This window comes from Archocentrus centrarchus, chromosome 4, assembly GCF_007364275.1.
Source record: "Archocentrus centrarchus isolate MPI-CPG fArcCen1 chromosome 4, fArcCen1, whole genome shotgun sequence".
In the NCBI taxonomy this organism is placed as follows: domain Eukaryota; kingdom Metazoa; phylum Chordata; class Actinopteri; order Cichliformes; family Cichlidae; genus Archocentrus; species Archocentrus centrarchus.
The window spans coordinates 17671262-17697283 of NC_044349.1; the positions used below are offsets into that span (position 1 = coordinate 17671262).

The following is a 26022-nucleotide window of genomic DNA, read 5'->3' on the forward strand; positions in this document are numbered from 1 at the left end:
AACACAGGATAAAAAAAAAAAAAAAGAAAGTAAAAGACTAATCAGCAACTCAAACATTTATACAGAGCACAGGGAAAAGCCTGGTTTTTAAAAAAAAGGATGCTGTACCTGCTCTTTCCCAAACACCTACTCACTATACAATCCACAGTTTTTCTCTTTTAGAGGGACTGTACAGTTTGTTCCGTGGTTTAAAAAACAAAGGAAAAAAAAAAAAAAAAAAAAGGTGAAGTAACAAACAAAAGGCTTTATTAGCATAACTTGCACTGCCCTGCCACTCAGACTTTGCAGTACCGTTAAAATCTGCAGCACTGCCGCGTTTAAATGTCCATATTTCAAATGCAGGATTAAAGATTCAGTTTCACAAAATGAGTGTCTAAGGAGTCGGCTGGAAGGCGAGTAGGTGTAGTGGATCTAAATAGTGCCCCGAACGTTCAGTGACTCCATGCCAATAAAAAAAACAAAACAGTAAACACACTCACACACACGCGCGCGCACACACACATTCACACACAATTTAAAATGTGCACAGTTAAAGTGGAATTCTACAGAAAACTGATTTTTAGGTTTTTGATCTACAAAAGCACTCAGCCTTTTACAAAACAAACTTCTCAAAGGATTATTGGGGCCACATTATGGCGAAAAAAATCATTTCACATTTTGAGAAAGAGTTCAAGAATCTGAGTAAAACATACTCATAAAAAGTCAGGCTTATTCTTTCAAATTTATTCTCAAAACATAAAATGCCAAATCTTGAATTTTTCTTTAACTTAATGTGGCCCTTATAATCCAGTGTACGCTTTTCAAAATTTTAAACTAACATTTTTTTGTAACAATTCGACCACTTTTGATAACTAAATTTCATCCTTATAAGAATAATTTAGTGTTCTTTAGTAGAGTTCTTTTACAGACTTGCAACATAGATTACACATAACAATTTTGTCTTAACGACCCTAAACCTAAGATCATAAAATTAAAAAATGATTGATGAGTTTGTTTTTTTTTAATCTAATTTGTTTGAGTAAGAAGAAAAAGCATCTCAAAATCGATTTCGAGTGGAATTCCTCTCCAGCGTCTCACACAGTTATCTCAGTGCTTTACTACAGGTCAGTTTAAAACAGTCCCTTTATGAACGTTACTTACATACTTAAATACAAAGCATCAGCTGAACGGCTCTTTTTCCTACTCATACCTAATATACAGACAATTCACGTACTCTGTTTCTCATATTAACTTCAATGCCCTTTCAGTGGTGAGATGATTAAATTCTCAGTTACCTGTACTTCCTGCCTCGGATATTGCGTTACATCAAACCTGCGACACAAAGACATGTCGACCAGCCCGTCGCCTCTTTTTTGCTTTCTGCGTGTTGGGCTGTTTTGTTGCTGTTCTGTATTCAGAGTCGGGGTGGATGAGGGGATTCATAAATTGTCACAAAACTTTTTTTTTTTTCCTTTTTTTGCCTCATGATTTTTGTAATTCAAAAAGTACCCTCTGTAGCATAACGTTGCTTGTTTGCTGTTCAATGTCCAGTGCGCGAGGTTAAAGGTCAGGGAAGCGGCTAGGGTCTTCTTTATAATCGTTGGGAATGGTAAAAATTGAGTCCTCAAACTCATCGTAGCGAAACTCCTGAAATGTCACCGTAGCTGTGATCGTTGGAAACACGGGGATGTCTGCAGGGAGGCAAGAGCACAATTAGGAATTCCTGATTTAAATCTCTTAGAGACAACTTACAATCTTAGATACATAAAGAAAACATGAAAAGGAAAAAGTAATCCCCATCAATTTAGCAGACTGCTATTTGCCATGCCATATTAAATCTCTGCTTACCAAGCTTGACAGGAAAGCCAGGGGGGAGCTTCATCTGAACAAACTCCCTGAGTTTATTAAAGTGCTTGAAGGGTGCAATCACCTCCAGAACATTCAGTAACCTGAGGGAGACAGGAAACCAAATCAACTAACAAAACAAAGTCTACTTCACTAAAGCATTTAGATTTCAACAAATTAATAATTTCCCTCTTTATCACCACTAAACACAAACCCGGGAAAATTCCATTAGAGAATTGTGCTGCCTACATTTTAATAACCATCTGCGGGGCAGCTTAAAGTCAAGACTTACGATTCGATGCTCAGAGGGAAGTCTTGACTCATGGCTATCGTGGCTTTGAAGTTTTTCTTGCTCTCTTTGCACACCAGCTCTCTTCCTAGATGAGGAGCTCTGAGATAGAACATTTTAGCTCATGATGAACACAGTTCAGTGTGGAAGAGCTCACACTACATTAATGCACACGTGGCAAACTACAAGTATTTTTCCAATAACCAAAACACGTTTAGCTTTGCAAATACTGCATTTGACACACATGAAATTCCTGCATTATTTATTCCTAAACACTTTAGACACCTACTTTCCATTGTCAGCAGTTATGTATTCTTCCCAGGATATAGTGTTGGGTAAAGGGGGAGTAAGAGATTGCCTTCTTGCCGGCTAAAAGTCAGGAAAAAAAAAGTTATGATTAGATATAAAGAGCAAAATACTCCAAGGTCACACTTAGAAACAGCATGCGATGACACTAAAACAAAATGTTAGAACTGATAATCAAGCAGTCAAAATCCATATCTGTGAGCTGCCAACTTCTGAGCAGCTGCCAGTCTGATAAGTCAAAACCTCAATAAGTTTTTTTTTGTTCCACATTAGTCCTTCAATTTTTCCCCACAGAGAAATGACATGCACAGCAACCACCACTAGAGGGCCCCAATGCATCACTAAGCAGTATACTTTATTGTGTAGTTTACTTTTGTTCAAGTTGTCACATACTAACAGCCATCCAAACCACAGAATAAAGTGAATTCATACCATAAGCTGCATAGAAACATACTATAAAATATAAGAATCAGTAATGTATTAAGGATATGACATCTGGAATAAAAGGTATGTTAAATCTTTATTTAATTCAGAGGGTGAGTTCACAGAGAACAAACTAAAAACATGAATTAAAACTCATTTTAAATAAATCCTACTGTTGTGCTGGCCTTTATTTAAGTAAAATTTAAATTAGAGCCTATGTTAATGTTAATGAATGGTAAAAACTGTGGGGCATGCCAGGAAAAGTTTAACTGAATAAATGGGAGCTGTACAGTGAGCAGCCTTCAAATGTTAAACAGTCATGCTTTGTTGAAATTCAGCTGTACCGCTGCTGTATCAGATTCATTCACCAGATCATTTTTATCAGCACAAGTGAGTTAATCTTCCCACCGGCAAGGACGCATCAAAGTGAACTTTCATCAAAACCCTGCAGATAAAAAACATGCAGAAACTTCCAGCTCATAATAATTTATCTAAGATTGTTAAGGAAAACGTTGGTGCTTGATTTAATGTTCTCTTTCAGTGTCAGTTTATATTAAGACTGTACAAGCTGTTCAGACTGACCCCGAACTGCAAGTTGCTTTGCCATTCTGTTATTCTTAAAAATTAAAATTGTTCCTGATTTGAAAGATTTGAAAATTTGTTATTAAACCAGCCGATCGCATTTTTTTGTAAGCTGTACAACAACTAGGGCAGAACAATTTGGAAAATGGTTCTGGATGACGAGACACCTCGCTGTGCCAAGAGACGGCTGAAATGAGGTGAGCAAAAAAAAAAAAAAGACAACATATTAGCTAGACTGTGGTCATTGCACCGGTTTTGTGGCATTTCCTTCCCTGCAGCCTTGTTATGCACTCGCTCTCACACCGTGTACCAGCCCTGGCATGTTGTTGTGATGAGGACAGAGTACACACAGGCTCTGCTGGTATGCTGGAACTGCTCCCCCATCATTCCATAGCACGGCGGGGGGGGGGGGGGTCATCTGTGTGATCAGTAGCGTCCAGCTCTGTTCCAAAGCTTCCCACGCTCGCCCATGTCCACAGACTGACTTCCCCCGCTGGAGTAAACATAGTTGCATCACAGCAGCTCCTTATCTCACCTACTTCCCATCTATCACTTTACACAGGTGTGGAGGAGAAACTATTTTCATATCAACACTAAAAACAAAACAAAAAAAACAAAACAAAACAAACAAAAAAACACAAAACAAAAGTCCCTCAAAGCAGTTTTTTTTTTGCACTTCACACTTTAAACAAGTGCAGGCACTAATTCATGTCAGCAGAAAGGATTGACAGACAACAGAGGACACTTTGATGAGACAAAGCCCAGCACAGAACACAAGAGAGTCAACACAAAAAAAAATAGAAAAAACCCAAAAAAACAGTGAGCATCCATTGTGTGTTGAGAGGCTTTGTGTTCACTGAGTGGCCGGCTTTATGCTCAGTGTTTAGGCCTTCCTAAGCAAACTCTCGAACATACTATAGTGAGGGGACAGTGGGTGAGTGAGAAACAGCTTTGTAGCTTTCACCACTGGGGGGCAGTGCTAGAATTTAAATCCATGCATAGTGACTGAAGGGGCATCTTTTCATTTGGTCTTCAAACAAATAAAACATCAAAGGAACATCAGTGGGGACCCAGACAGGAATTTTTCAATAAACCGTACAAAGTGGCTCAACGGAGTCTGTCAGGAAGTCCGTGGTGTTTCTATGGGATTTATCTTTGTATGGATGCAGGAGTGAAGAAGTACTGTGAGGTTTATTTTGTCTGAGAGACTCATGTCCTACCCCAAGGTTCCAGCGGGACAGGACAGTTTCAGGACTGGACTGATGACGATGCTGCAGGTATAAGTAAAGATGATATTAACTGAAGTGTGTAGTGTTCCAACTGGTCACCTTAATGTGAGCTTTTGCTAGAGGTGTACAAGTGTACTCCATGTACTGCTCTATTGTATTTTTCCTGAGAAAACATCCAAACTTTTTCTCAAGACGAGGATCCATGATGCTGGCAGATGTGTCAAAAATAAATGGCCCCAAAGGCAACTTAAAACCCTGCAACACAAATTTAACTACTTTAACCGGTACTACTAAACTTAATCCCTGAATGAGAACCCGTAGGACAATGAACCAGAGGGGGAAATGTAATTTAAGTACATTTCAGTGAATGTATCAAACCTGTAGTACTTGTATCTCACATGTTAAAATGAAAAATGGCTAAAGAAACTAAGCTGGCATTAGCCAAGTATCAATAATTTGTTTTTTAAACCAATTTTGTTTCTGAATGTCTAAAAGTTTGCACTATAGGGAGCATGGCCACTTTGATGGCTAGATGCCACCACAGGCAGCTGTAGCCACTAGCTGTCTGCTAGACTTCATGTCTCCTAGTTCAAGTCACTGAACTAGACCTCTCAACCATGATTGTAGTGTTTGTGTATTTTGGCTTGAGTTGTGGTTAACTCTACAAACAGCCTGTCCAAAAAGTCTGCTGTGGCTTTGGTGAATGAAATTCTAGCAGGTTATTTGTGTGTTAGTTAACTGTCATTGTGTATTGCTTCTATATAAACAAAAGTGAACTAAATGGAACTACAACGTTGCTTAGCACTCCCCATCTGTATGTGCAATGTACACATACAGTTTATGGATGCAGCTTGCTAACCAAGATTTTTAGCCTTAGCTGATAACTTAGCAGTCCACCCTCATGTCTAAATATGGTCTAAGTACGGCTCTAAACAACCAACATGGTGACGGCTAAAATGCTAAAGTTAAGGCTTCAAAACAGGGCTTCACAAATCAGTAATCTTGCTGTGGCTATGTCTATTTTTATCTAGAGTTTAAGGTTATAAAACATTAATAAATAGCCATAAATCCCAATCCTAAAAATACAAATCAAGATGGTGAAAAAGTATAATAAAACTGATTAAAGTGATCAGAAAGTCTTTACAAAGCTATGGTCTGTGAGATGTCAAAGATGCACTGTAGGAGTCAGTAAAGTTTCAATGTAAGGATAACAAGGTGTAAGCCATATGAATTGCTTTTTACACATTCACAAAAGAAGTATCTGACAAAATCCCAAAATACTGCATTGCAATGACTGGAAGGAGAGACACTGCTGAAACACACACCAGTTTAGACTGAAGCTTTGAGTGCTAATCCTTCAGCTTAACAGCCTTTCTTCTGTATAAATACATCATCCTGCTGAAATTATTCATGTCAGTGATGTGTGACTCGCCTCAAAGTTCTGCTCTATGAGGTTCCCTCCTTTGCTCAGACTCTCCATGATGGCTTTGTTCCTCAAGATGTCCTCCTCGCTCAGATGCTCTCTCCTCTTCCTGGACTCGAGCACCAGGCCGTTCACAGAGTAGAAATCCGCCAGAAAGTTTCCCACGCGCTCCTGGAGATTTAAAGAAAAACAGATAAGTCCCCCTTATCTGTTTAATACCCTCAATATCTCGTTCACTACCTCCACACCGCAAGCACTGTCTGTGTTGTTTTTAACCCCAAGCCTATCACCTATGGTTCTTTCCTGGGGTTATCACTGCTGCTCCTCTGATTTATTTACCGTCTTTCCTTCCTAGTGTGGGGATTACAGCAGGAAATATGATTGGGAGGGAGGGGGATTTACATCACACAAAAGTCATATTATAACAGAGAAAATAAACTATGAATCATTTTAAAAGGTTGTATTTGCCAATTTGTAACTACTCTTGCATGTTTTTCTTAATTATTGTGCATAATATATAATGTATCCTTTTTTATGTAGCTGTTTGTCTCAATTTTTGTTTATGTTTTTTCTTGGTACACAGATTTCTAAATCACCAAATATTAGTATCGTCTTAAAAATCTTATATTAATTGGGCTCTAGATCCAACTTTTTTAAAAGGTTGTTGATGGTGTTTTCAGGTCAGTTCTTCAGTTCACTTGAAGAAAAACCACTAAGAAACATCAAATATTGCAATCAGTGACACATTACACACTGATACATCTGTGCAATGAACCAGAAGTAAAGTTTAATTTCATCTTCTTTCCCATTTGCCAAGAATTGACTATGGTTTTTATGACTATGTCAACCAGAACTGAATTTCTAAAAGCTGAGATAATGAGAGTAATAATACTACATTATGACAAATGACACCCACGGTCTTGTCTTCTCTGAACAGCCAACCAGTCTGCGCCCTGGAGAACGTGATGGACTTGGTGGATAGTGTGGCGGAGTATACGTCGCTGCTCATCAGAATGTCCACTTCTTCTTCTGTCTCCATCTCTGACTCCTGACAATGTAAAAGAATAAAAATAAATACAGCTCCACATTATGAATCATGCATAGTATAGCACAGAACAGGCCCACTGAAAAAGAGATGTAAATTTGATCGATCTCTATCTATCTATCTATCTATATATACACACTTTTGACTGGTACTGTATATTTTTTTATAACATATCACAATGCTGTCAGGGAATGGACCACTTCAAATTGAATAGTCTTTAATGTAGAATCACAAACTGGCATTTTCCAAACCACTGACAAGGCCTTGAGCATGGCTAAAATGCCACTTTGTTCTTCCTTCCAACAATAACTTACTAATGTGAGCTGTAATAGAAATCACAAATTGTATGGCCACTACGGTTTCACACCTCATGGTGTATCCGCTGGTAGACTTTCTGTTCATTATCCAGCACAACAAAAGACTCGGAGGGAACAGCACTGCCATTGAAGATGAAACTGAGGTCACCACGTTGGCATTTCATGTCAGTGAAGTCTATCAGTGTTGTATCCAATCTGGGAAAACACATTATGAACATAAATTAAGGAGATAAAAAAGGCAAATGAGCACGAGAAAGGCAACAAACGAGCTTAAGTTAAGTTGACTTTTGGCCACGTTCAGGCCAATAGCACAACGGTGTCAAAACTGTGAGCGAAAACAAAACTGTGCTGGACTTGAAACACACTTGAAAGGTCAGAGACAATGTGTATGGTAATCACTGCCATGGGAGTCCAACAGCACTTTTCAAAATTTTCTTTGTGTTGTCAGAGTGGGTAGTCCTGAAATAAAGCATGACAGCAAAGAGAATAAGCGAGCTGCTTCTGAAGACCAGGCACAAAGTGGTAGGTGCTATGGGTAGGTATGATAGGCCTGACACACCGTGGAGCTAGAATGTAAATGAACTTGCTGTGACAGTTTTTTTTTTTTCCCTTTCACCCACTCCGTCTCTCACGCTCCCTTTTTTCTCCCTACAACTTCGCCATAATAAGAGGGCATTTTGAATACCAAATTAGACAGCCAGGAGCAGTTTCACAGAATAATGACAAGCTCCACATCAAGGATACCTCACAAGGAAGAGCTCACACGCATGCACACTTTTATGAACTCAATTTAATCCTCAAATAGATTTTGCTGATATAAACCCAAATGCAGAGGCGTCTGTTTATGTGCATGATAAAGGGGTGGCATGGTTTGTCATACATATAAGAATATATGTGCATGTGCTGTAGGTGTGGAAGCTCCAGGCTGCATAGTGTTAGAGTTTTCCCTGAAAGGCAATGAAGCACAGCGACATATATTCCTACTATAGATTCACTGTTGAGACTGTGTGTCAGCATGTGGCAGGCTGTGACGAATTTCTGCTGATGCTCTTTGTAAGCGAGCTAGTCAGCATGGCAGAGTGTACAGTAACTTCATCTATGAGACTGTGATTTAAAGTGAAACACAGAAGGAACAGTTTTGCACGCAGAGGCATCGCCGTTCAGCTTCCTCATACTGCAGGCACTGATTTCACACTCTACTTAACAAAACAGAGAAATGGGAAGCACCGAAGAGAAAGAAGAGAGGCTGCTGTGTACAACACACCAATTACAAATAAATCAGTAAGCCTTGAAAGCAACAAAGTGCACAAACATCAGGCTTTCTCTGGGAATTGTTTAACAAGACAGGGTTTGCATAGGTTGCTCTTCTTGTTTACTTTAGCGGGCAGCTTTAGAAGTGACTTTCTTAGTCTTTAAATGTCAAAATTTTATTTAAATGAAAAACATCTGTTGACAGGACTTGCCTGATGTTGATGCCTTGTTTGTAGATCTTGCAGGCATCTGAAGGCAGGATTCTGGAGAGCAAAGGCACTGCAACATGAAAAGATATAGTAAGGGTGTGTAAAAATGTGTAAATTTAGAAAGCGCGCTCAAAAAATAAAAACACTACTGACTTCAAAGCTTTGGTGGCATATAAACCTGGAAACTAGAGTGCCATATACCAGAAGTAGTTCAGCACCTAAATATTTAATAACTCACAGTCCCTACTAGATTAAATAACTGAAGGAATGATACTCTACTCGCTGTTCTGGAGGTGTCATTTAATAGTTCTGCATTAAAAAAAAAAAAAAAACTATCTGGAAATAAAGAAGCTCTCCATGTCCATCTGATAGGCTGTGTTCATGTAACTCTGGCTCTTCTCTGACATATAAATATTATAAATATAATTTTCCCCTTGACTTTCAACTTTACACCATCTCCACTTACAAAAATACATCCTTATGCAACAATTTTACATTTGTTACTATCATGTGTGCATTACATAACCATGTTCACGTTGTCAATAATTCACAAAGATACAGTGAGCACGCAGAAATCCGCTCAGGCCTACAGTCCTCGGTTTGGTCTTTTGCAAGCTAAGTAAATGCTGATGCCTGAGTTCTAGCGAACGCATTTTGCCTATTGCCACACACTGTGCTCCATCTGTGAGGTCTGGCATTACGGTGTTTTACCAGATGAAGTGCTGAGTACACATATGAGATCGTTAAAGGTGAGACATCCGCATTAAAGGATGGCGTATCAGCTCGTGTCAAGCAGGAGGAGTTATTTTCAGTCTGAGGTCACTCAAGGTCCCTCATGATACAAGATAATCAATCAGTAACCATGTGAACACCGACTGAATCCATCACATTTTTTTTTCTCTCCAACTCCTTAATGTTGGTTTTTCAGAATGCTGAGACACGTGGTTAGTTTCCATAATGGATGATATTTAAGAAACCATCAGCAGACAGAGAAATCTGGAATCTGACTCACCCCAACTTTGGAAGTCCCAGTGAAGCTCCAAATAAAAGTCTCCAAGCTGAACAAAGATAAAGAAATATCAATAAGTAAAGCTACTTGTGTGCGCTACTGATTATTATTCCACAAATCTGTTGAAAAGGCCAAAACCAACAATGTCTTAGTCTGTCTCTCAAGTCTGTGCCTCTTACCCTAAATCACATATTACAATGAAGATGCAAGTCAAACACAAAAATACAATCCTGTTGAAAAAAAAAAATATCTGAGTAATAACTTTACTAATGACATTGATAATGAAGGAACAATTCACCCACCTACTGGTATGCTTTTAATAGTAACAGAGCTCTATGCAACAGAAAAGTAAGTAAAACCACCCAATATTTGCACATGGGATCAATTTTATTTCAACTTCTGATTAGATTTAAGGAGTAGTGAGCAAGCTTTTCACTACACAGGAACTTGAATCTAGCTCAGCTTCTGTGTCTTTCCATTGCAAATCCCACCTCAGTACAGTCCAATTATTTTTATAAGGCTTGGATCACCATTCACGACTGGTGGTCTCAATCCATACGTCAGTAATGATGTCAGGCTGACTGAGGATCACCACTTCCCAGAGCTTTATAATCTCTCAGAGATGATGACACAGAGAAATTGCCTGTCTCACCATGTCAGGGAAAATACAGGCTTCAGGGGCCTGTCAAGCACTTGAGACATTAAAACTTTTACAGTGAGGCAGAAGGTCAGGTAATGTGGTACAACCTCTTTAAACACAATAAGACTTTTATTTGCTTAAATAAAAGTTCTTGACTGTCTTGGCATTCTTGCACAGGTGACCTCGACGCTAAAATCTCCAAATGAGTTTGGCTCCATAACTTAATGTTTAGCAATAACAAATTTTGAAGAGATTCTCACTCTAATAAACATGCATGTCAGCCTGTGTATGTCTAAATATTTAGAGCATGTATTTAAATATGACTTAAAAGGCACAAAAGGGATAAATTCAACCTGAGCAACATGTCTGCAAGTAGTTACATGTTTACAGTGTGTACAGATGATTTCATACCAGACACATGAGCATTATGAGCCTTCAATTACCATTAAGATCTTCCACTCTCACTGTTTGATAATATGTCTGTATTTGTCCCTCCTGCCTCTACTATGTAATGACAGTAATTTGTGAATGACAAACTTGACTGAGGTCTAAAGATGCGCTTGCAAAATAGAGGGATGGATGAAGATCCAGATGGAAACAAAACAAACAAACAAACAAACAAAAAAAAACAGGACAGAATTAAATGAGAGCACACAGAGGTAAAAAGATCAGATGACCATAAAACCAGATACATCATTAAAAGGTCAGGAGCAGCAAGGACTATCAGAGACATTATAGAAGAGAGAAATGGTATTCAAAGAATGCTGAACAGAAATGAATAGGACAAATCTGTAACAGCAAAGACACAACTACAATTTCAGTTGTGTGGTGGCAGGCATATCTACTCATTACCATAAAAAAAAGATGGCAGTTAATATTTTTATTGGCTTACTGAATTAATTAGCATTGCATTAGTGCTCTGGTAAAAGTCATTGATGGTGTCAGCAGTCTGGATTGAGACATTAATGAAGCCATACAAGTATAACTTGAAGGGGAAAAGGCTTTTTAGAACCTTAATTTGGGCAAATGTCTTTTTTTAATGTCCCATTGAGCATTTAAATTAAACTTGTGGTTCTATCCTAAATCATTTACAGTAGGGGGTTCAAAATAAAGGCCCAAGAAACGGCCTTGAAGCATTACCAAGATGGCTGTGGAGTGGCCAAACTGGCTTCTAGAAGCACTTTAGGACTACGTTACCTCTTTGAGGGCTTTCAGCAGTTTGGGCCTTTTGTCCTCCACGCTCTCCCTGGACTGTTGCTTCAGTTTCCTCAGCAGCGCTGTAACTGAGAGAGGATGACGAGAGATAAGAAAAAAAAAAACCGGGGAGAAAGTGCCTCACAAGCTTTTTCCACACAAAATAATATTTAAAAGTTTATTGGACGACATGTAATTTTTTCCACAAACACTGAACATTTTTTAATAGCCCTCTGTTTTATTGGCTCTGATCCCGCCGCTTAACTTCATCGACTCAGTAGAATATTTATTAACTATATTAAAAAACTAATTTCAACACCATGTTTTGGCAAATTTGAATATTTTCTCCACATGCCCTGAAAGACAGCCTGTCCTTAATCATGATTACTTGAACATCTCTCAAATTAAGGGTGCTATGCTCCACTTCCATATGGGCATCTTTCGAGAGCGCCTGCAGTCTGAGTGCCTTGCAGAACATTCTCAGTTTTATTAGCATACAGGCGGTGATGGGAATGACAGTAACTGTGCTTCATTCAGCCATCAAAGCTAAATTCATACGAAAATGTCAGCTTGTACGCTGCACTACTGTATCACCACAGAGGACAGCGAATGAGATTCCGCACCCACGGCATAGCACAAGGTAGTCTTGGATTGTTGTTAAGGTTAAAGTTTACAGGAGGCTTTCAGCTTGATGGTTTCTCTACGCAAATCTTGTCAACAATGAAAAATGCTAAAGGCTACAGTAATTTTTACTCAGATTTACCAACTTACTGGAGCCAAATGGGACACTCCCAGCACCATCCCTGGTATACAGCCTGCAGGGATCAAACGGTTCCAGGAAGTTCAAAGGCAGCAGCAATGGCAGATATAGAGCTGCCTGTAAATGAGCTACTCTTTTTAACCTCCTTAATGAACTAGCGGGAGGGGGAATGCTTACAGGGGACTTTTAGCCATGATGGGTCACATTAACAAGCATTCACAGCTCTGGCTGCAACAGACTTGACTGTTTATGCAAAAGAAAATTGTTCCACACCAAGCATTTATTTAGATGTTATATGATACTTATTAGGGAGTGGGACCATCAGTTGCTCACTGACATTACTGTGGTGCTTTGATGAAGCCAAGAAGGGAATAAATGACAACATAACTATTCCAGTGATTAAGTCATGGAAACCATTATAAAAAAGAAAATGTTTGGCCTCCGAGAACCCGACCGTCCTACATTTTAATAGGACTAAAAGCAGCAGTGCGCATATGGCATAATCATTAGCCTGACTACCTCCAGCGCACTCCTCTATGTCCACGTGGCGAGTCAACATACACAAACATGTTGTTCATATTGTCTAACTGGTGCTCCCCATGCAGCAGCACAGAGGGGGCAGAGGGCTCACAGTAAAACTAGGCCAAATGAGACGATAAGCACGCACATACACCAACCGACACAGACAGCTACAGGATGAGGGTGTCTTTGTGGCCTGGCTGCCTAATGAGTGTAGACAAGTTCTGGATGGGGCTCCTCCTGATCCTCACCGCCTCTCAGCAGGACAAGGAAGGGAGTAAAATCTCACCATCTGGCCACAGACCACCCAGCCAACACAGACTGAGAAACCGATGCGGACCGCTTCAACACTAAACCAAACTGACTCTCCATGCTGGCACTAATTCTCAGAGATACTGATCAGGGCACTTTCCTAGCACTAATTAGCTGAGTGATCTCAGCAGTTTCACCGCCGCACACTAATAAAAAGAGACAGAGTCAAGACAATTTTGCCTTTACATCACCGCAAACGGCTACTATTTAACAAGTGATGCACGTGGACGACTGCTGCTGGCAGGTCTCCAAGAATGTGGGAAAAGTTCAAACTGACACAGGCCAGAATATTAAATGGATGCATAAACTTGCTGAGGTCAATTAATTTTGCAAACTAACTCAAACAGCCCAGTTAACTGAAGATGACACATCACATGTTGGGGGCTTTGATTCAATTTAGTTTTATTTAAAACAGCGCTGAATCACATTAGGGAAATTTAATCTTTATACATAATAAATAATTACAAGCTGAAAGAGAGCTCACTTGTGCTTTATCACTGGAGAAGCTAAAGCCTGTGCAGACATATTTTTATATGCACAATTTCTGTTCTACATTAATTGTCAGAGGTGTTGTTACTATCAAACTTGATACGGAGGGATAAATGCAGATGTAAACAACCGTCACTGCTTCTGAGAGAACTAAATGTAGACAAACTCACAAGGCACAAACTAAAATCAAACCATGGCAGGTTATAATTAATAAATAAGAAAATAAAATTTACAGAAAGTGAACACTTACACTTGACTAAGACATTAAAAGGGCTTTTCTTCCTTCTAATACTTCAGCTACATCAAGTATCACCCCAACATTCTGTGAAAAATGCCATTCAGTCAAAATAATAATAACCAGAATTTTTTTTAAATTTATTTTTATGTTTTAACCCTGGTTATTTATAAAATACTCCTAATTGTGCTTTAATTTGTGAATACAGGAAGAAACAATGTGAGAAAAAAATCTGCAAACTTGTGCTTATTAAAAGAAACAGACCAAGCAAATCATCTTCTTCAGCCAAACTTCTTCAAGTAAACTTTTCAGCAGTCCATTTTTGCCAAGTCTGGTTGTTTATTCAAGCTAGCAAGACCACTGCTGCCTGACACCCACATGAAAAAGCAGCTCCCTGCCTAATATACACTAATATGACTGAAACAGTCTTTGAACAAGCCCCCGAAGCTGACAACACAGCTGTGTGGCAGAAAGGCGAGTGAGGACAGAAATAACTCTTCCTGAACAAAACGATGACAAAATCTATTTCGGAGCCACATTTTGTCTCCTCACTCAAAAGAAAAACCAAACACTCAGGTGACAAATGCACCAAGTCACAACAAAAGTGGGCTGATATCAATAGTAATTTGTCATAGCATCGGATAAAAATAATAGCCAAGCAAAATTAGGATTTTTTTTTTTAATGAATCACATTCAATTTGCTTAGAAAAGGAAGAGATGATGGAACAAAACCCATGAAAAGCTACTGAAATCCATTTTCTGGTAACTAGATCAAAATATTATCCTGTTCTCAGCACTATCCAGGCCATGATGTTTGCCACATTGCAAAACAAACAAAAGTTTCCAGGTCTCCACTTTCTTCTCAAAGTCCTGACAAACGCTGAGTCAGCTCACTCAGGCTTAGCAAAGCTCTGCCTGTGAAACACAGGCAGAGCTTTGCTAAGCCTGTGAAACACATTTATTGCACTGTACAGAGAAAAAAAAGTAAGTTCCCTTCAGCACCTTTCTCCTTTATATCATCATGACAGCCAGATAAGGTTCTAGATATCACAACCCAAGTGTGGCTTTTTTAAATATATATATTTTTTTGTGTGTGTGTGTGTGTGTGGAGTCAGCCTTTTGTAGCCGTCACAGCAGTAGCATTGCCCTGCACTTTGAATTTACATTAAAAGACCTCAAGTAGGCAAAGCAAGTCAAACAGTCCTTCTCTGTGGTTACATTTTTGATTCAGCGTGAAAGAAGCTGAAGTGCCTCATGGCTCTCCGAACCTGTCGGTTGATTCAGGTAGTCAGCAGACTGACCTGACCCAGGAGTTTAAAATCCTGCTGAGTTTTGTGTTTCCCTGAGTGCTGTTCTAAAAGAGAAGCTGGCCTAAAGTCTTGCTGTATGTGTACACAGAAAATGAACGTTAACTGTACCAGCAGAAAAACAGCAAGGCTTTTAAAGAAGTACAAAATAAAGAGCTACGTCCTTCTCAAAAACCGCACTGCATCATGTAACTGCATGGTGGTCTGTACCAGAAACCTGTCAGCGGTAAGATGAAATGTGAGAGTTCATTAGAGGTTTCCGTCAACAGACGTACTTGTAGTAATGTAAGTGGCACTAGACAGTTCATTAGAGGAAGCAGTCGATGGAGGAACTTAAAGCTGCCTCGCTTTATAATCACTCAACATCAGTGCAGAGTGGCTGTGCTTTTCATTCCTACAAGATGTTTTAGAGAACTCTGCATAAAACTACATTTCCAGCTAATATTTAGTAGGTTAGCAAACTCATTATGGATCTGGAACACATTTAATTAAATTTAATCTCCAAATACTGTACTTTAGATGTTTCAATATTTGAGAATAAAATCGGCCCTTCAACACCTCACATGGTAGTTTTGTGGCATTAATGATGGCTTGTAAATTCATTTTCATACATTCATCACTGCTACAGAGCCCACCATGCCAAACAAACCTCAAGCCTTCCTGTTTGACATCAAAATACGAAAGGCTCTAAATAGATTGACAATATCTGCAAACCTCTAACTGTTCTCATTCTATCCATTTACACCCAATCATTGCAAAAATCTAACGTGACAGGTTCCACTTCCATGTCAATGCCTGTTTTGTACACTGCCACGGGCACTTGTAATAGTGAAATAATAGAAAACATTCTTCCCATTACAAAGAAAAGTTTTGGCCACTATATAACGTGGGAGGAAAACATGTGCGATATGAGCTTGAGCTTGAGGAATGAGGGAAATATCTAATGAATTGCCTTTCACTGGAATACAAAAGCCAGAGGGCCTTGAGGAATGTCCCCCTCGCTGAAGGACAAAAGAGCCAGAACCATGTGGTGGCCTCACTGTGAAGCAGCAGTGTGGAAGAATGTGCAGAGCCATTTGTTGATTGGCATTCTGTTGATGGAAACTTTTCTCTCTTTCTCCCACTGGTGTTTCACACATGAAAACCTGATGCCTCACTGAGGCCACAACAAATTTAGTAAATGAGTTCACTGACCAACATCACTTCAAAACCACTGCATGACTGTTTTATAAAGCAATGCCAGCTAGTCAGTGAATCAGAGACACTTACTCATCTGTCGGTCTCCGTAGCTAATGGCCTCGGCAAGGGGGCTCCATCCCTGAGCGTTCTTCACCTTCACTGGTGCATTGTGGGCCAGCAGCAGATGGGCACACTCTGCAAGGAGGACAGTTAATCACTAAACACCAAAAGACAAACAGAAGCACAAACTGAAAACCCAAGAAGGCATACGGTACGTGCTTACCAAACTCACTACCACAGTAAAGACCTGATTGTTATCAGTTTCACATCTAAGATTGACTATGGACTGATGTACGAATTCCTGACCAGAACATAACATGACTTTGCATAGATATTAGGAAATAAATGTTTCGTTGCCTAATGATAAACATATACAGAGAAGTACCTGGACAGAAAAAGGTGTTTTGGTATATATTTTGTTTTAATTTGTCTTCATTTGACATCCCATTTCTATGATGCAAACATTGAATAAAGTGTATTTTGAAAACAAGACAAAAAAAAAATATTTTAACCACATTTCATATATTTTTGCCATCATGTTTGATATTGTTATGGTGACTGCTTAATACACACACACACACACACAAAAAAAAATCTGCTTACAGCTCTAATCATGTGTTCAAACTTCAAACCACAGAGGAACCAAACAAAAATGAGATGTAAAGTTAAACAGTTTTATTTCTCTCGTTCTGCCTGTTCCTGCTGTAATGCTGCTGCATCTTTCCCATTTTATCTGATGCCCTGACCTTAAACTGAGCACTCTACAGTACATTCTGATACAGGTGTTGACTTTTAGATAGAACATGTCTAATGCAAACTGCAGGCATTTTCTGAAGCATCAAATAATCCAGGCTGTACAGATGGATAACTTATCTACAGAACTAAGATGACAGTTTATCCTTTAACCAACAAGCGATATGGGACCTAGAATTATGCAAGACTTGGGATCCTTCCTTTTAAGGCTACATTGCAATAAATTAAAGAGGAATTCTTAGAAATAAAATTCTGAACCACAGAAAAGGACATCCCTTGGTACCGTGTAGTCACCCTCAGAGCTGTGGCTTGAATTCCAACACCTGGAAAACAGCCAAAGAGCCTCATCTCTTTTCTGTGGCGAGATCAGCAGTAAGTGCAGCACAAAAAACCCTCCACTCTCTGGGCAGCTTGTCAACAAACTGCAGCCAGCCAAAACTGAATCCTGTTGTTCCGGCTCAGCTGTCAGTTTTGTTGTGACATCACTCATTATAATGTTGGCATCTGTACAGCCCTATCCCAGCACTGGCCAGGAGAAGTCATAGTCTTGTGAGCAGCTAACTGCACAGATGCAAAGCAGGGGCTAAGTACTAACAGTCCACTGAGTGGATAATGCAGGACTTTTATTTGTCGGAGCCGGATGTTAAAGTTGTTTTACCAGCCTTTTTAGTCATCGTTGTGTTATGTGAACTCATTCAAAATTGGCCCTCCTGTTCAAACTCATTTTTCCTGCTGGGGTCAATCTTAATAACAGCTACAGTACCTAATACATCACAAAACCACATCCACCATCTACATACTCACCATGTTTCATTAATGAGAAAGAGGCCAGGGTATCATACATTCTTAATGACAGAGAGGAATAAATTTTGAAACTCTTCCTTATTAGACACATTAGCCAAACAACAAAGAGGAGTGTATCCCAGGAGTGCCGTTACAGAGAAATAAAAGGGCACGCTCTGACAGCAACCTGAGTCATTAAACTATATTCTCCTCAAAAGCAGTTAACAGCAACACCAGTTAAGTAGAGTAAAGCTGACTTCCAGATGGAAGCATGGCAAAGAAAATCAAGACAAACAAAGACACAGCACTGGGAAGTCATTATGGTCACACTAGAGTTTCAAAGACTTGGCTCATTACTAGTTTTAACAGGTTTTCTTGGTAAATTTCTGTCGAGATGCCGAGTATTGTCCAAAAGCTGACCACTTTAAAAAGATTGCCTAATATTGTTCATATTGCATGCTTTAATTAAATAAAGTAGCTGCGTTGGCAGCAAGAAGGCAACTGAAAAGTGCATGCCAAACAATGCAACATCAGCCGACAACACAGCAGACCCCAGTTTTTACGCATTAGTTCAAACTGCGACTGGGCTCCAGGACATAGCAGCTGATAACAGAGGTTGATATCGAGGTAATGCAGGCAGACAAATGGACGAGCGCTTGCTTTCTGATGTAAGCTTTGAATTCCCTCAAGCCTTTGACCTATATATCCCTCTGCTAAATCCAATGATTGTGTAATGATAACAACATTTAGCAGATATGCATTATATAACCATGACGAGAACAGCCAGGCCATGTGTCCCGAGCTGCACACCTGCTAGCTTCAAGTCTGAGTTTTTTTGCTTCAGATACAATATGCAGTGTGTAGTTTGGCTTTGTGGATACACTGTTTTAAGCACATGAAACACGAGTTTTATACCAGTTATTTTTGAAGTGAATTAAATGCAGAAACTAAGTTAATCACCTCACATTTTGAGCCAGAAACTACAAACACTTGCCATTTGAGGACGAAATCTGATAAATTTCAATTACCTGTGAGGCCAAGCAGGACATCACAGCATGCTGATAGCTACATCACATTGAGTCTTTTGTATCAAATGTGATGGGCTACAACAGCAACAGCAAAGATATGTGGTTATTCCACTGGCATCACATTACTTGGCTAAAGGGTTTATTTAAAATTGAACATCTAGAGAAGCATTCACAATTCCAGGTTCAAGCATTTGTCTCCTGTTTGCACTTATTGGTCAAATAATGGCATTGGTGACACGTTTTGGTTGTCATTACAGTTAAATAAAGACTGAGCTATGATATCGTACCATAGTTTACTGTAGGTGAAACAGCAGCTGATGAGGATTAGTCTAAAAGCAGGTCATGATGAAAAGGGAAGCATGTCTGTTTGTGGCAGGCCACTATTTGGTTTCAAGGACAGTTTCTGAATCATCCTCAAAACATTATTTTCTCAGAAAGAGACACACTGCACCATGACAGTAACATCCACTTATTGCTGATAAAAATGCATGTGAAACTCTTGCAACAGGAGAAAGAGAGCTCAGTTTTCTTATGGGAACAAAGTAATATGCTTGACCTTTTAAATGACCTTTGAGTTTACCTTGGTTATGGTTTTCAGGAGGGCAGATACAAAGAAATACTGTTTTTCATTGGTCGCTATAAAGTCAAGGACACACACTTCCTTTCCTGCATCTTCCATTCCTTTTGCTCCCTCCAAAAGTATTCCTAATTACCTGATCATTCTGCAAGATTCCTAACAAATTACTTTGTAATCAAATGTTTCTGATTAGTATTTAGTTATTAGTAGTAATCAAATCATATTGACCAATTAATAAGGTATGCATTTTTTCTGTAGAATGTGGCAGTCTACCATTCAAGAATTTTCACCTCTGAATTTATACCACTGTAATCAAATCTAACAAATTTGTGACCACTGATCCTCATTTGGTCAGCAGCACTTCTGCACGTTACAGCTATAATGTATTGACTTGTATATATTATAGTGCTTATGTGTTAGCGTTTAAAATATTTTTAAACATGAGCTGACTGGATCCATTGACATTTAGGCTCTAACTCATTAGCCACAGTTTGCTGTCCTGTTCAATCTAATATGCACTTGTGAGAGCACTGATAAAGGAAAACTCCCTGCGGGCTGCTGGGCTGATTGCATGTGCATCAGCTGCGCAGAAGTCCTGCTCAAGTCACATTCAACTCAGGAGTGTGGGAGCAGGATGGTGAGTTAAAGCACTTATCTAATGCTACTCTCTGTACGCTGGCTACAGATGGGGCTTTTGTAGAGAGGATCTATAAGTTGTTAAAGCTCCCTACCTTTACCATCCAGTTCTGATTAAGTCTGAGTACATTTTAAATGCTGCCTTGGCTTTTTTTTTTTGCCATTATTCACATACTCAGCAGCTCAAACAGGAAATTTAAAACGAAGAAATGATTACTGAGACAAAACTAAAACAATTTTCTTTTCCTATTTCACTCAAAAGCACTATTTTTAAATCAAAAATATAAACTCTTAAAATACCCCATGAAATGCGCATGTGTGCCATTTTAGAGTATATTTTTTCAGGCCAGGCTGGCCCACTAATGTCAAACAGAACTGTAATCATCTATCTTCCAAACCCATTTTTAAAATCTCACCATTTTAGATTTTGTGGCCGGATCACGTTTCATTCACAAACACTACACAAATGGAAAAAAAAAAAAAGTGTTCATTTTCTGAAAGAATAAGTCAGGCAGCAGGTTCCAGGCAAACACTGTCTTACTCCTCTGACAATGACGTCAGCTGTCAGGACTGCATTATGCTCTGCTTTGGGTTTTCTTCCTCTTTTACATGAAATTTTCCACCTGCACAACTGTCCCAGTCATGCAAACTATCAAACAGCAGACTGCTGATATGCACAACTGTCATTATCACTGATAGAAAAACATGCAGAAAAGCTATAAACAAAGAAAGCCTTGTCCTCTGCATCCCACCAGAGCAGCCACACCCAGGCTGTGATCTCATGCTGTAGCCTTCAGCCTGTCTGGCCTGAGAATCCCTGGAGGACTGGGCAGCAGCTCAGGCAACAGAAAGGCAACCTCATTAGCAAAATCAATTCCATGGCGTCCCATCCACTACAACACTTCGGCACTCCGCTATCTGAATTACCGGTAGGTAGTGGCAGAGCCATCACTCTGACAGGAACTGAACTATGTGAATGTGAAATCAATTGAAACCCATGCTTCAGTGGCAGCCACCACAAATGACAATGTGCAGCACGGGTAACCCTATGCCTGAATTGTTGATTGAGAGCCTACTGCAAAAAAGGGTAAATTAATTTTTCAGAAGCATGTTCTGATGTTTCCTTGTCATATTAAAATGCAGGCATTGAGTCTCAAAGGGACAGCGCCTTAATGTTTCATGTGCATGCTTTCAGTCCAGCCAGTGCAATTCATTCTAAAAACAAATTCATGTAAAGATTTCTACAAAGCCTTGATACATCATGACATATTCATTATATACTGCCAACTCAGTGTTATTCTAGGATGCCCTACACTGACGCGCAATTTGTAATACTTTTACAGTTCTGAGAAAATGCCCAGTGTTGTAGCCTGTCAAACGCACTCGCCTGTTTTTCACAACCCAATTCAAACCTATCACAAAACCAAAGTAACCTCTTCAGTGCGAGAGGCTCTGGCAGATAACTAAAAATAGCAGACTAAGCAAATATTATGGGATCTGAAAATTACATCTCTTATCTCAACAAATTGCGCCCTGTTCCAGCTTCAAATTTAAGTCTTTCTAGTTGGCAGTGTTACATCAATCATAACAAGACTAACTATGAGAGGCTCCTAATTCCTGCACTGTCATCATTATTCAGTACTCACTGATTAAATGTGATATAATAATCCTTTGTCAATCTATAAAGTTGGAGAATAAATGCTTTTAACATAGAGAAGGAAAGGTTTCTTGCTCCATTCTGAATTTGACCAGGAGAAAATCCATTAACACAACCTCTTTATTCATGCATGAGCATCTTGCCTTCTGGGATCTGTGTGCTGATCTGTGACAAATGTCTGGTGGTGCTGAGCCTGACAAATGCACACACAAAGGGAGGAAAATAAACTGAAACACACACAAATAAAAGATATGCAGGCCCACAGAGAGGTTTGTTTAACAAGCCAGGGAGACAGAGAGATAAGGAGAGAAATGAAAATAAACCACGTGAAGGTGAATGTTTCAACAGTACTCACCTTTATGTCCCATCATGACAGCGAGATGCAACGGTGTGTTTCCTGAAGAAAGGAAAGACACACACAAAAAAAACCACTGAATTTGTATACTGCCTTTGATAATAACAAAAACAGGCAAGAGACTGTGACAAGCACTTTGCTTCAAGCACTGTCACAGCTGGAGTGAATTAGATATTTCATTTTAGAGTAAGAATCTGCTAAATTCCAAATTATATACTAAGCTACCATAGATACTACCATAATGGCAATACCACTGATTAATACCCAATTGCGCCACGAAACTAGCTAGATTTTAGAGGCAGGGACACCACCTGTTAATAGACAATGTATGCAGCACATGGTAAGCAAATCAGTCAAAAATGACATTTGTGTCAGGTGTGCAGAAGCCTCTACCCAGGATGTAAAACGTGTCTAATAACAGATCAGAGTAGGCCCAACTCCTTTAGGCTTCTCTTACAGAGAAAGAGAGAGGTGGATAACCATCTACAAAAGAGCACTGATATGCATAACAACAGGGGTTTAGCTAAAAGTCGCAATGAACTGCTGGGTACAAAAGGATGTAATGCTTATTTGAGCTCGCTCACAATCACCGCCGGTGGCATCTTTCCATGAAGATGGTTTCCCGTTTAAAATGAAATTCAGAACTTTTTTCTACCACCAACCCAAATTTAACAGCGGCGAATGAAGTTTAATCTGTAATCAGTTACATTTTAACTCGTCAACAATGTGGCATTACGAAACTACCATCTGGAGTCACTGGGACTATTTCCTCCCTCTTAATATTACAAAAGCACTTGGACAAAAAATAATAAAAATAACTCTTTAAGGGTATTTCTTTAAACAACTAAAAGTAATTCATTCTTTAAATATTTTCTGGAGAAAAAAACAACTTATTGGCACATAATACCAATACAGATTCCAAGAACTGTTTCTAATAACAGTACATGTTAAAACAATGTTGTGAGGTGAAACGATGAAATATTTATGCTTTATAAACATTCACTATGTTTTGTATTTCGATAATATACACACAAAAAAATATACATATCAGACAAAGTACTTAATTTCAGTGACCTGATGGTTCAGGTTCTACTTACATGCACTATTATGGGAGTAAAACCACAATTTTAAGATAATGAGCCCTATTAACCATCATCAGAGAAGGCAAAAAGGCAACATCACCAAAGCAGATGTTCTGTCTGGTATGTTGCTTCGTTACACCATGTCAGTGCTTTGAAGACAGACCACATTCCACCGCTGACACTAAGCACTGCCCGTCTTTTTTCTTTACATGGGAACCGGAACAAACCAACCTTTTTGAGCTGTCAGTTAAGAAAGGGTTTATTTGGAAAATGCGGCGTTATCTGAGCAGACTTTGCCCTGCAGATGAGTTGCGGTCAAGTCTGGGAATCCCAAAGTTTCCCACAACACGCCTCGATGTGTCACACAAAGGCCTTGAACAAACTTATCATTCAGTGTTTAAAATGACTCATGTCATAAGGAGTATGTGATGAATTTGAAATGTAGAAATGTTACTGTTGTAGGCTGAAAGGCCACTGGGACCTCTGAGGGGCAATCACTTTGTTATGCTGGGTTGAAAGAAGGGGGTTCGAAAACATTACAGGGTACTGACACTCAACTGCTCCTCAGTTTGGATATCAGTTATCCGGGCCTTGGCAAGGAGAAACCTCGCCCACGTCTAACGCTGCCGGAGACTGATGGCCTATTAGCTGAAACTAAGCTTCGTTGGACCTTGAAATTGGTAGATCATTACTGGCTTTTTGAGGCAGCTGCGATAGGCAGTCGGTAAACTCACCATGGACGTCTTTTTGGGCGATATTCTGCGTCCGTATGAGCGAAGACAGTCGTCGGACATCTCCTTTAAATACACATTCGTGCACCGGAAAGTCCTGCCCAGTTCGAATAATGGGGTTTTTGTTGTTGTCATCGACAACATCGGATGTTGACAGTGTGTTGGTGTTAGCATTAATCTGCGACTGTTGGTTCTGCTCTTGCTGCTGATGCTGTTGTGTGGATGAAGACTTGATTAACTTGTGGTTGCTGAAAATTTTACTCGCTCTGCTCTTGTTGTTCGTCCTGGAGGCTGTGAACGTCCCGGTTGCAGCCTCTTCGTCCGGCTCCAATAAGTCCTCGTCCTTGCTCGGCCTGTGGTCCTTGCGCAGGGAGCGGATCTTCTCTCCGGTCATTTTCTAAACGGTCGACGCTGACGGAGCAGAGGGTGTCGTCGCTGACGATGACCCTCCGGGCGAACTGATGCGATTCGCCAGTTGGAAGTCTTCGCGCAAACACTGGGAATTGCACAACATGAAAACACTTAATTCTCCCACGGGCACGCACAAACGAGAGTTTGTTCAAAGCCGAACAAGTAACAGCCCCCGTTTGCCGGTTTGTAATGAAAACAAACAGTCCACTCTCCTCCTATCGCCCCAAACTGTCGACGGTTGCAGCGCAACATAAGCGGCTCCAGTTGACTAGTACCAGAGCCCTCGAGTAAGTCACAGTCGCGTCATTTCCGTTCACTCCAATGAACATTTTTTTTTTTTTTACAGCAATGGCGGATCCCCGATCCTCGCAGTAGTTGCCGGAAGTTAGCAACATACGCTAGCCGTGACACACACACACACACACACACACACACACAAAGTACCAGTCAAAAGTTTGGATACACTGTGTCTAAACTTTTGATTGGTACTGTATATAAACCTCCCTGTATTCTTTTTGTGTACAAATCCAGCAGATTCGCTTCTGAGTCCAGTAAATCTGTTACGAACAATGCATAACTGTCAAACCAGTTTCTCTTAAATAATGACTTAAATAATTAACCGTTATAAAGCTATTAAGATATAGCAACACAAGTTGGAGATAGTGGTTTGAACCATACAGGACCAGCACTGCCAATACGATACTGATTCTTTTAAATTGTAAAGGCAGCTTATATAGAGGAGAGCAGTGTGTAATGATTTATGAGATGAATCAAAATCAATTTGCCAAATTCTGAACACATTTTAATGACCACTGAATCACCGTGATTTTTACTTTCCACGATAATTAATTAACACAATAAAACACACCTTTCAGAGAAAAACAGTTTTTTTTGGAGACCCGTAATGTAAATGTGTCTGCCATTAAAGCGCTTTTGGTCGACTTCTGTTGTTTAAATGTGCTATATAAACAAAACAAACATGACAGTCAACACAGAGGGTCATTATTTTCAGGTTGTACTGCTGTCTTATGGTTGGTATTTAGAAATGTGTACTGCCATTACCTTATGAAATGCAGTTTGGTGTTTAAGTGTTTTATTTTGTGTTTAAATGAAGTTTGTTTTTAAAGAAATGCTTGTGTATTTAATTTTTGGGGTGACCACACTGTAATACTATGCTAGCCCAACTTACTGTCAGAGAAGAACACTGAGTGGGATTAACAACTGCAAAAAAAAAAAAAGAGCTATCTTCACATTTTGAATAGTATAAACCCAGATGCCAAAGATCCAGCTGACCCAGTTATTAAGTTGACCCAACAACTAAATAAAGTGTGATAACTCAATATCTTAACTTAACCCAGGAGAGCTAACTTATAAGTCTGAATTCTAAAGTTCTGTCAACTTAATATT

At 39.5% G+C, this 26022-nt stretch overlaps 1 protein-coding gene across 2 annotated transcripts; it reads right to left on the reverse strand.

The window, feature by feature from the left end:
* Positions 1-1002: 1002 nt before the first annotated feature.
* ankrd13c (ankyrin repeat domain 13C) lies at positions 1003-25011 on the reverse strand. 2 transcript variants are annotated; one of them, XM_030727352.1, is made up of 13 exons: positions 24208-25007; positions 22392-22433; positions 16633-16737; positions 11745-11830; positions 9911-9956; positions 8902-8968; positions 7489-7633; positions 6993-7124; positions 6086-6247; positions 2403-2482; positions 2117-2215; positions 1828-1928; positions 1003-1670 (listed from the first exon to the last, which is right to left on the reverse strand). In XM_030727352.1, the coding sequence occupies exons 1-13, from the start codon at positions 24596-24598 to the stop codon at positions 1540-1542; spliced, it is 1587 nt and encodes a 528-aa protein (XP_030583212.1). In that variant the 5' UTR covers positions 24599-25007; the 3' UTR covers positions 1003-1539. The 2 variants fall into 2 exon arrangements, with proteins under 2 accessions (XP_030583212.1, XP_030583213.1); XM_030727353.1 differs by lacking the exon at positions 1828-1928 and having other exon boundaries at positions 1003-1671; positions 2135-2215; positions 24208-25011.
* Between the last annotated feature and the right edge of the window lie 1011 nt (positions 25012-26022).

Excerpts from the sequence above, each read along its gene's own strand:
- ankrd13c (XM_030727352.1), bottom strand. The coding sequence starts at position 24,598 with ATGACCGGAGAGAAGATCCGCTCCCTGCGCAAGGACCACAGGCCGAGC. Across the intron at positions 9,957-11,744 it reads TGCTGAAAGCCCTCAAAGAG|CTTGGAGACTTTTATTTGGA; the intron begins GTAACGTAGTCC and ends ATCTTTGTTCAG. Across the intron at positions 6,248-6,992 it reads TGTTCAGAGAAGACAAGACC|GAGCGCGTGGGAAACTTTCT; the intron begins GTGGGTGTCATT and ends TTAAATCTCCAG.